Raw genomic sequence first — 11,356 nt, forward strand, 5'->3', positions numbered from 1 at the left:
ACCACAACGACGTATCTAAGCATCTAAGGAATTGACGAAGAAGAAGAGGAGGAAGGCGAAGAAGCAGAAGCAGAAAAAGAGAGGCCAAGGAACACATCCACGCCCTCGCCACCGTGCTGAGTCTCAGAAGCGAGACTTCCGTCCGTCGCTTACCATGTCTCAACGCCGCCACCACTCAAGACATGTCACTGTCATTGTCACATACCCAACAACCGTCTCAGTTCGGTGGATACCATACGTCGGTAAACAAGGGCTAGGGAGCGGGTCGTTTCACGTTTCTCAATTGACGACTCGACGGTGATGGCCGGAAGTTCTAACTTCTGTCCATCGAGTAAATACGGTACTTCGTAGCGTACATAAGCCACATCCTCCTGCGTAGGGAGTCGTGGTAACGCCCCAGTGCCGGTCTACCCAGTAAGTCTCAGATCTAGACGTACAGAGCTGTGATGGCCCATGGGGTCCAGGTACAGTTCGTCGCTGGCGAGCGGTGGGCGGCCTGCCACCCATACCAGTAACCATTCTCTTCGTCCTCCGACCCGTAGACCTTCTCCTCGATCGTCCTGTAGGCTGTATCCTCTTTCTCGCCCTGGAGGCCGGAGGCTGACTTTCACGCTCTCCCAGTCGAACTATTGCCGCGTAACGAGTTATCACTCGCCGCGTGAGATCGCGTGGCCGGCGGCCGGCCCTTGCTCGTATCCGGATTGGCCCTTGGGATCAGCCCTTCCCAACCATGTAACTTACTGAAAACCCGCCGTAGGCTCGTAGGCTTGGAACAACGGTACGGTCGCCCTGAAGGTGATCGTTCATGACAGTGAGGTGATGAAGGGATTTCTGAGGCAACCGACGGTTAGCCTCCGCGTCCAGGATTTCTCATTGCCACCATGTGTGAAGATTTGGGGGCATGGCCAAGTAAGTACTTAAGTAAGTAAGCAGTAGGTACTCTACTTATAAGGGCACTCCGGCGGAAAAAGCAACCGGGAACGGTGGAGCTGAGATACACAGGGAATTCAAGGCTAGCAAAGGTGCCCCTGCCAGCTTCAGCTGCAGCCGAAGCCTGAGGAGCAGACGCAGATGGAGGAATCATTTCATTACTTCCAGGTTCTCGCTAATCTTAACAACCCGCTCGGGAATTGGTGCGGCTGGTGCTTACATACGGCTGGAGAAACCGAACCCCTAATCTCCATTCGCGAGCTTTACTATCTGCTATGTTTGGCATGGCCGATGGCAGTTATTGACGACCGAGTTAGTGTGGGGCTGATATGACTGTGGCGCTCAGCTGTTTGCACCATTTTTGCATGAGCGGATATTTTGTGCCCGTCACTACCGTTGATCATCGGGGCACTACAGAATCGGAGGCGAGGGACATCGACGCTGCGGCGATCACAGCCTGCTGGTGAGTTGTTAGAAGCCGCTCTTGAGACTCGAGGTTTCTGGGAGGAGTCCTCCCACCGGCCGCGAGCTCTGATATGTACTACGGTAGAGGGATATTACTCAACGCCTACGACGTATGGCTGATGGGGCCTCGGGAAATTTGGGCTATTGAATGGGTGATTGAAGCTGCACAAGAGAATTAATCGAGTCCTTGTCACCGACGAGACGCAGTAGTGGGACGAGGAAATCATGGATATCTGTGTGTTCCTGAACCGGCTGTATCTGCAGGTAGGTAGTGGGGGCTATGGATAGCGGGGCGGGCGACTCGCGAGGGAGGAGGCCGACAACGTTCTCTCTTTCGTCGCTCTTCACCTCTGTGCGCTCCATATCCGTCCGGAATCCGGATGCTCTAGCGGCGGCGGTGAGTGAATTTGTTGCATTAAGCAGGTTATCCGGACTATGGACAGGATATGTACCTGGGGGACGTCTTGCCACGATGTAGGTAATACCAAGGTCCAGAATCGAATGCAATGCGATCATCGTCATCATCTTTTGGATCAGCGGGTACTCGTTGCGGGCTGAGCTGAGGCTCAGTTGATGTAGGGTTTTTCAGAAACCGCCGTAACAGACAGAAAGCCATCGAGCATCCAAGTACCTGCGCATGCTCGGCAGCAACGGTGCCTTTGTGATAGTCCGATAGTGTTGCTCCTGGGGGCGGGGCGGCAATGGGAATGGTCGTAGTTCTGAATCCCGATATTCGCAGGGAAAGTCAACACCGGCCACAGCCTACTGAAGATCCGGGGAGGATTTGTGTGTAGAGTAACTTGGATGTCGAAAGATGCTGGAGTGGAAGTGAATACAAGGTAGATACTCTACCTACTACGGATCCGAGACATCGCTAGGAAGACCAGCCGCCGGCATGATCGATCACCCGACTCCACTCAGCTCACGTCTACTTCCGGGATGGCACGTGCATCGTCTGGGGTTCACTTCAGCTTCTGGAGATTCGGAGTGAGGTGATTCCATTCACTATCAAAAATTCATTTGCGTAAGGGAACAAATGCCCGCAGCGGCAGCTTGGCACGAGGCTCGAGTCGTGGCCGGTTGCAGATTTGTTGGAGAGAACAAGTTCCAGGTGTCTCATCCGAATACTTGTGAAGCGGGTTGTTGATTGATTGATTGATTGATTGATTGATTGATTGATTGATTGATTGTTCATACAGCATGGAACCCGAAGGTTATGGCCGATAGAGATATCTACAATACAACATTTCGACAAAGAAATTCCACCACCAAATCCATACAGAAATGACAAGCCAAATCCCTTCGTCTCGCAATATTTTGAAAGTGAGCCTCCGAAGAGGCTCGGGTTGTCGGTTTTGCGCTGTAGCGGCGCTTCGTAGCCCTCCTCTTCTCCAAAAGATACCTCCACTCGATACTACCTTCAACATAACCAGTCTAGCGCACACAGCATGGTGCTCGAAAGGAAGCGTCGTCTCGGGGTTTGCGTAGTTGTCAAGGCCGGGGCCCGATGAATAGCAGCGAAGATATTTGGATCGAAGGCGGGACTGACAAAATGCCGGTTGTCATGGTCGACGTTGTCCTGGGCCAAGCCCTGAGCTCTCCCCCTGGAGTTCACTCTCCTCCCCGCCGTCGCCGTATCGCCTGCTAAACAGGCTCTCCTAGAGTGATAAAATCGATGATAATGTGCGGGGAAGCGATGGTGAGACTTCTGCAGAGGTTCGCACGTAGCACCCGTGGTGGTGTAGTTCTCCGGCTAGGGACCGAGGCTCGATTAATCTCTATCGCTTCATGCTCATCGTCGTCGAATTTGTCGGTCGAGGCACTCAATCCGCGGTCGGAGAGAGTGGACACACACGCCACATGAATCCTGAAGCCAAAGTGAGCGGGGCATTTGGTGTGCCAACGCATAGTCTTGGCATTTTTGGAAGGTTGGTGTGGTTGCCGGAGGTGTGTGTCTGAAGCGGGTTGTTGTGAATATTGGTAAAAGTACGAACTCTAAAAATCACCGCCAGGGAGCCCCACTTGTTTTTCCAGGTGAGCACCGTGATACGTATGATATGTCGGGGGAAAATCAAAAAACTCACGATCTATGTATTATGCTAACTGGTTACAAAGGACCTCCGCGCGTAATAACTGAGGAGGCGGGGTGAGACCCCATTAGCGACCGATTCAAAGCGGACATCCGCTTGGCGACCCTTGCAACGGGCACCGATCCGACCGCTAGTTAGTTAACTATCGACTGCCAACAGCGAGATCACTGCTGAAAGTAAGACACGGCCTGAAAATCGGGGACCGCAATTTAGCTTGCTTTTGGCCGATTTTCGATCGGCCGGCCCTTGCTGTGCATTGCCGAGAAGAGGTCGGTGGTCTAGGTGGAGCACATGATTGGCCACTTGATATGGACTCGCGGGGCTCGGTGGATTCGGCTTGAGTACCTGCTCGGCGATGAGGCAATGCGTTGGCACCACGAATTCCGAGTTGACTACTAACCGCCGGAGCTCGCACTCGATGTCCGCCGGAGACAGGATATGCATCCAGTTACAGAGTATCCATCCGAACATGTCTTAGACTTCAGTTGTGATCTAGTGCGTCGGAGGTGATATTCCCTGAAGTGGGAGGCAATATCGCATTGCTGGCCCGGATATCGTCAGGCAGTTTCTCGAGGAGGTTCAAGCTGGTCGGATCAAAGGAACCGAATGGTGGTATAAGACCGCCGTCAAGCTGCTGAACATTTCTCTCGATAAGCGATCCTCCATCCTTCCCACCTATCCATCCATCCATTGTGGCCACCATGATGTCTTTACGGCTTTCCCTTCTTGCCGCGGTTCTCGCTTTCGGTGCGTGTGGATATGCCGCTCCAGCACCACAAGATGACACCGGAAAAGTCATCGAAACGGAAATCCTCATTCTCGGCGGCGGCATGACCGGAGTAGCGGCAGCAAATTCGCTCTACCACGACGCCGGTATGCGCAACATCCTCATCGTCGAAGCGCGGTCGGTGCTCGGCGGCAGAGTGCAAGACTCGCGGATCGGCAACTACACCATCGAGTACGGCGCGAATTGGATCCAGGGGCTGGGCAACAATCCCATCTGGAAGATGGCACAGAAGTACGGCGTTGTGAATCGGTATTCGAACTGGGAGAGCATCGATTATTTCACCAAAGACGGGTGGGAAGGCGATGATGGGCCGCTCCAGCATGCCGTCACAAGGTACGAGGAGGAGGTCTTTCCGGCAGCTGCGGCAGATGCCGGCAGGAGGAAGGAGCTCGGTCAGCCGGATCTGAGTATGAAGGCTGGATTGAAACTCAACGGATGGAATCCTTTGACACCGGAAGAAAGAACCGCTGAGTGTGAGTTTGACATTCCGTACAAACCAGCCGATGACGATACTGATATTTTTTCTTGCAGTCTTCGCCCACGACTGGGAACAAGCCGAGCCCCCAATCGTCTCCTCGTTCATCGGAACGGCCGAGGCTTACAACGAGACTTTCGTCGAGTCCGGCAACGGCACGAACAACATCGTTACCGACCAGGTAACCGGCTACAAGGGAGTCGTTCTCGGCCACGCGGCGGAGATCCCCAACCTCAACGTCATGTACAACACCGTTGTCACCGAAATCGCATACTCAGCGACCGGCGTGACCGTAAAGACTAAGACTGGACTCACGATCAAAGCCAAGAAGGCACTTTGCACGTTCTCTCTCGGCGTGCTGCAGCACGACGATGTCAAATTCGTGCCCGAGTTGCCCGAATGGAAACGCGAGGCCATTGCCAACTTCCACATGGCAACTTACACTAAGATCTTTGCTCGTTTCCCGACAAAGTTCTGGAACGACACCGTACAGCATCCCATCCCTGCCCACGTATGTCCCAGTTAACGATCTCTAGGAATTCGCCCTCTACGCCGACCCCGACGAGCGCGGCTTCTATGCGGTGTGGCAGACGCTCGACCTGCCCGGCTTCTTCCCTGGATCCAAGATCCTATTCGCGACGTTGACGGGCGAGCAAGCGCACCACGCCGAGTACCAGACGGATGCGGAAGTGCAAGCGGACTACGTGCAGGTGCTGCGGGACATGTACGGGGCGGCGAACGTTCCGGAGCCGATCGAGTTCAAGTTCCCGCGGTGGAACATGGACCCGCTCTTCCGCGGCACATTTACGAACTGGGGTGCTGGCGTCACCGTCAAGCAGCAGGAGGATATGCGCGTGCCCGTCGGTGGTGAGCTGGATAGCGAGGCTACCCTCTGGTTCGCTGGTGAGCACACCAGCCGCAAGTACTTTGGCTACCTCCACGGTGCCTACTGGGAGGGGAGACTCGCGGCCAGCCATATTGCCGATTGTGTCCTCCGGCAGTGTGTCACTGGTGATATCACGAAGAAGGTTAGGAGGCAGGCGGTGGACTTCGACGCCGGTGACGATGCCGGCGCTAAGAAGCAGAGAAGAAGGAGAATGTGGACTTAGGCGTGAAAGGGATGGGCATTTTTGTACATATCAAGATTTCGATGAATATTATGATGGAACGATGTTGAAGGAAAACATCACCAACGTGTCTACTCTCCGTGTGCACCTAGAAGAAATATTGCTTTTTGTTGGATATGTTCATACTCCGACCCCGAGTGAGTGGTAAAAGCAGGAAGAGTCGTGAGAAGGAATATCGGATCTCTAACTGACGCTCATAATAGTACAGAGAAGGCCCCTGAGACTCAAACAACACTAGCGACCAAGCAGCCCAGTTATTCCGCCACGTTTTGGTAGGAACATACTGTCGTATCCCTGGAACGGACACGCTGTTGCCATGCGATTATCTGTCGATTAATCACCAGTTTCTGTTCAAGAGAAACTTTTTGGTGAAGTAGATGGCGCTTAAAAGTAGGCTATGTTTTCCATCGGTTCAAGGAGCCCCCAACTATAGCCGCGGGCGACTGGTCACTGAGCTTTAGGTGGGTACAAGCGCGTGATGAGTTGATACCTCAAATCATTGACCAGTAATCACTCTGATACGAGGCTATCAGAAAAAGCTGATATCTTTTCACTCTGGGCATCACTTCGTGGTTTACCTCTCGGATTCTCTCCTCCACTGCTGTGCGCGGTGACGAAGCTTTTTCTGGTCTCTAGCTGTGGGGACGGTATGGCTAATCCACTTCCGGACGTAAAGCTAACCTGATTAGATGTCGGTAGACCTGCCTGCTCTTGCAGTCGACCAATTTGGCAGACCGGCGAAGTGAAAACGTTGAAGCCCGAATTCTTTTGTGTAAAGTGTACTCTAAATAGTAGGCGTCATCGGTGATTTCCGAAGAAGCCTCAAGCGGGACCCTGTCGAGACCTGGTGAGACCAATTTATGGAGGGGTGTCAAGTGTGTGTGATGGAGGTGATGCCAAGTGTGATGGAGGTGATGCCAAGTGTTTCTGAAGGGAGACCCGATGCGGTCGTTGAACGTTGAAATGTTTTCTGTTGCTTTTCTGTTCGTCTTGTCGGTCGCCTCTTCTTCAACACCACAGACATCATCGTCTTCATAAACCTCTTCAATTAATCACGTTTTTTTTTTTTTTGACGACACCGTTCTTGGGACCACTCAGTATTCTACAGATTCCAGAGGTTTCATGTCTGCATGGCGCGAAGCCATCGAGCACCCTTGTCGCACGTGCCACCTCGTGACCGCTCCGCTACTCACCAAAGTACCGTCGATGTATGTAGTACTTCATAAGTACTGCCCTACATGTATGTAAGTACTTACTTACTTACTCTTGATAGCCCGACAAACTCACCTAATGCCAGAATCTCCAGCCAAATATCGCCAGTCTCTGCGCACGATTCACCGATACACTCGCCTCGCCAAATCTGCAATGGCTGCTCTCCCCCGGCTGCAGAGCGCGCGGGGCTCACGCTGCCGACGGAGGATGGAGGGAAGCTCGGGGAATACTGTCGGTCACTACTACATCGGTTGGTGACAATGAGGGGTAATGGGACTCTGCTGCCGGCAGTGCTGGAGCCTGGGAGCGGCTGAGCTGCAGCTACAGGTGATGATGGCCCAACATCATTGAAACCCGGACAACATCTAAGCGCCTCTTAGACGCGACCGAACTCATCTTCGACTATGGACGGCCTTTCGGTTGCAGAATCTGTCGCGGGGTTGCTTCAAGTCGACGTCAAAGTGATCAAATTCCTCTCGAACATGGCCGACACTCTCGCCATAGTACGCGAGGTGATCGCCGAAGTTCGGGCTATGCGTATCATCTTTCGCCGGCTCGAAACGTTCATAATCAACTTCTCCGATTATAACCAAGATCGGATGTCCGGCATCGATGTCGATGATCTCGTCACCATCCTGACTGGTTGCGTGTGCACCTTCTTCGAAATCGACGGCGTGTTGGAGGGCTGCACCAATGAGGATGGCGACAGGCCTCGCCTTACCTTTTGGGATCGCGCCAGATGGGCGGCGAAGGAACAGGATCTCACCCGGATGCTGAGAAATCTGCAGAGCCATAAGAGTTCACTCATCCTGTTGCTCTCAATGTGGGTATACCGTGTTTGTCAAGCGGTCCGCTTTAATGAACCCTGACTGATACGGTGGTGTACTCTATGCTGAATCTATACGAGAGCCGCCAAAAGCTGGTAGATCTGGGGGAGATGCTTTCCCGTTAACTACGATCTCGCGGATGTATATGGGGAGGGGGTTACTTGAGTTAGTACTCGGCGACTAGTGCGCATCAGGTGTTGCGGTGCTACCGGTGCTAACCTTGATGCGTGTGTCGTAGGTGTTTATGGAACTGAGAACTACCGGCACCGGGTTCGTTGGAGGGATCGTTCGGGCATCACGATCGATGAGCCGATCTGTTTCGATTGCGGGTGGAGAGTCGGGGTTCGCTTCAGTATAATTAATGGAGAGGCGCATTCGATTTCGGATCGACGGTAATGACTCACGATCCGGCGGAGATCGGTTAGACTCGATCATGGTGTTGAATCACTGCGATGGAAAATCCTCTGGTTATCGGCGACATGAGTACTCACTCAACACCTAACCACAAGTTAATGTTGGAATGTGTGAACAAGTAGTGTATTGTTGTTGTAGTATGAGAGTCTAAAGCCCCGAGAGTACACATAAAAGAGGGGTGGTAGGTGGCCAGTGCTCCCGACGTCATGACCGCGTAAACGACTAAGCAGATATTACGACAGTTAAGGCCCGAGGGGATGGTTCACGAACGGGTGTGGGTACTACGCCGTCCGACTTTAACTCCTGCCGGGCCTTTCATATTGAGTGGGCCGTGAAGAATATCATCTAGCTAGATCATTGAAATATACACACATTCACAAATACTCCATTTCCATGTCCACTGTCCAACTCAATTTTCATCAAGCGATCCGATGTGACTTCCCCTACCCTCCACCCGGCCTTTCCAAGCGGTACTTTGCTACTTGTATATAGAGTACGCCAAAGGAAATAACTTTATCGCAGCCCACTTCAAGTGGTTGTCATAATATCACGAACTTCCGTGTACCTTATCATGTGAGATCACTCGAACTTCCGTCATCCGTTCTCACGGAGGTGGCAAGCGGCAGCAAGCGGCCTCTATCCGAGGCACCTCCGCGCCTTCTTGTATATATGCCTTTCTTCTGTCATGTCTGATACACTGTACACTACTTCTCAATACCACTTTTCTTGACAGTGGTGCCGGTATTTCCTCACGAGTGAGATCTCGTGTCGGTGTTCAACTCTTAGCGGCTAGATCCCTACCAGGTAGTAGATTCCGCAGGGCTGCTCACTCGGCCGGTCCGTGTTTCGTCGGTAAATCTTCACAAGAGCCCGCTCTTCCTCCCTCCCACCGCTCTTCAGCCGGGAAAACAAAGCTTTAACAAAGTCCGGCCCTAAGGATGACGATCGTGAGCCAGCGGTCGGCTGCCTATTGATTGAGAGGCGGTGAAAAGTGGAAGTTGGTTAAGCTGGTGGGTGGAATGCGTTTTCATCTTTCTACTTTCTGCTTTCAACTTTTACATGTATGAAATGTCAAGTGCCTTTCCATAGGGCCGGCGGTCGCGGACAGCTGAGTGGAATGGCTATCATATGTACCTGCCATGCTCCGATGCAGTTCAATGCAAAGACGATGAACAACAATAATCGAAAATAACTTTAGTACTTAAGTTACGTTACAGTACCTACTGTACATGATTTCGGCAAAATTTTAGAAGCAAAACACGAGTGATATGCCGTGCTGCTCATTGGAGCGCTGTGCGGTAGATATCGTATTGCCGCTGCCACCGCCAGCGAGTGAGTGAGTTCGTCCTGGTCGCTATGGACGATATCGGTACACTTTAAGACGGCATGTAATCTACTCATCCAAAGTTTCATGAGGTGTCGCAACCACGTTAACGTTCCATCGCCGGCCAGATTATGGATATCGAGAGCGATTCCAGCTAGTTGGAGTATTCTACATACTGGAAAGTCTGGACCAAACGGCCGTTTCTTAAGCGGTTGTGCGGCGTGAACGGGGAGCTTGAACGGATGAATGCAGGTGCTGGGGGGCCCATCATCCATGGTCCATGATCCATGGGTGGACACTGGATAGGGAGGTCGGGCAATGCCAATATTTGGGATCACGACTGGTTGGGGAAGGAGGGAAGTTACTCTACTACCTATAGTTAGTCCGTAGGTATTTAGAGTACATAGCAGAAACGGCACGCCGCTCCCGTGTCTACACTGCACACATACCGGTAGTGGGTATCGGACAAACAACACCGCTCGCATCGTCCGTCGCGCGTAAAGTTCGTCCGCGGTCTCGGGGATAACTAAGTTACGCGCATTTGCTCGCAATGGCAGGGCAAGCCGCGGAAGCAGCGGTCGAATCCTGTAGCTGCATGCTACAGATCTGCGGCGGCGAAAGTCCGGATCCTTGGTACATACATGATATGGTAAGTATTCGATTGGCGAATTCCAGGGTGGCCTAATTACCCTACATGATAGATTATTCTGGAAGCAGTAACCCCCCTCCATCCGGAAATAAACCTCTGCCCTCGTCCGACAAGTGCCGGAATGCGGGATATGACTCGGAAGTCGGGGGTTTCCTTCCGTTGTGTAGATAATTTAGTTGCCATACTTACCCGTAGTTACCGGACCGTACCGGAGTGTGACATTCTTGCCCGTCCCCTGGGTACTTGCCCCTCCCCTGGGTACTTGCCCTTTGTCTTGCACTATGTATCAAGACGCCGTCTGAAGGGTTACATCCTAGAAATATGTAACCGGTGTTTTGCTCCAGCTTCCACTCTAAATTATACGGGGTCCTCTCGGTGCAGCCAACACGCACACAACCATATGAAACGAGCGAGAAATACGACGACCAGTTATCAGTATCGTCACGTCTACCAGTGTCGTCACGTCAATACCGATCAAGCTCCCGGAACCACAGCGGGTGCCCGCGGGTCTCGGGAGCGAACCCCGACAAGGGCGTTCGGGCTAACTTGTAACTACTGGGTAAAATGCCACGCTATGCCGACCCGTCGGTATTAACCACACACGTGGCAGGCTAGCTAAGTACTCTGCAGGCAATTCCTCGGGGCGGAAACTCAGGCCGCGTCTAAAAGCCATCCAGGAAATTTGTGCGTTATATATTTCGAAACGCCTCACTCCTAACTGGTCCTGATCCGGATCGATGGGTGAAGACCTCCGGTGCGCAAAGGAGGATGGCTACATACATTTGTACCGTATTGTTGGCCGGGACATCTACCAGTTGTGGGGCGTTTCCCAAGGTCAATCTTGAATCAGCAGCGAGAGGATCATCTGGCGCCTCCACACTCCATCCTGTTGTGAACTTGTGATTGCATAACTATATTTGATTCCAGTTTTTCGATGTCGCACAATGCATATATACCGATTACCCCACTCAACCTACGGCCAATAGCGATGCGATTCCTCAGCCCTACACGACATCCGACGGCAACTGCCACCAAGGCTCAAGAATTGATGAAGAT

The 11,356-nt window shown here is 52.5% G+C and overlaps 2 protein-coding genes across 2 annotated transcripts; both read left to right on the forward strand.

Moving 5' to 3' along the window:
• The first annotated feature begins 4,065 nt into the window (after window positions 1-4,065).
• On the forward strand, window positions 4,066-5,908 carry BZA05DRAFT_400228 (amine oxidase). The gene is made up of 3 exons (XM_051483874.1): window positions 4,066-4,745; window positions 4,804-5,234; window positions 5,284-5,908. The coding sequence occupies exons 1-3, from the start codon at window positions 4,187-4,189 to the stop codon at window positions 5,854-5,856; spliced, it is 1,563 nt and encodes a 520-aa protein (XP_051338984.1). The 5' UTR covers window positions 4,066-4,186; the 3' UTR covers window positions 5,857-5,908.
• A 1,582-nt stretch (window positions 5,909-7,490) lies between these two features.
• BZA05DRAFT_445600 (uncharacterized protein) lies at window positions 7,491-8,271 on the forward strand (the record flags this gene model as incomplete). Its single annotated transcript, XM_051487004.1, has 2 exons — window positions 7,491-7,913; window positions 8,152-8,271. The coding sequence occupies 2 exons, from the start codon at window positions 7,491-7,493 to the stop codon at window positions 8,269-8,271; spliced, it is 543 nt and encodes a 180-aa protein (XP_051338985.1).
• Window positions 8,272-11,356: the final 3,085 nt, after the last annotated feature.

This window comes from Tricharina praecox, assembly GCF_024521635.1.
Source record: "Tricharina praecox strain CBS 144465 chromosome Unknown BZA05scaffold_14, whole genome shotgun sequence".
NCBI classification, from domain to species: domain Eukaryota; kingdom Fungi; phylum Ascomycota; class Pezizomycetes; order Pezizales; family Pyronemataceae; genus Tricharina; species Tricharina praecox.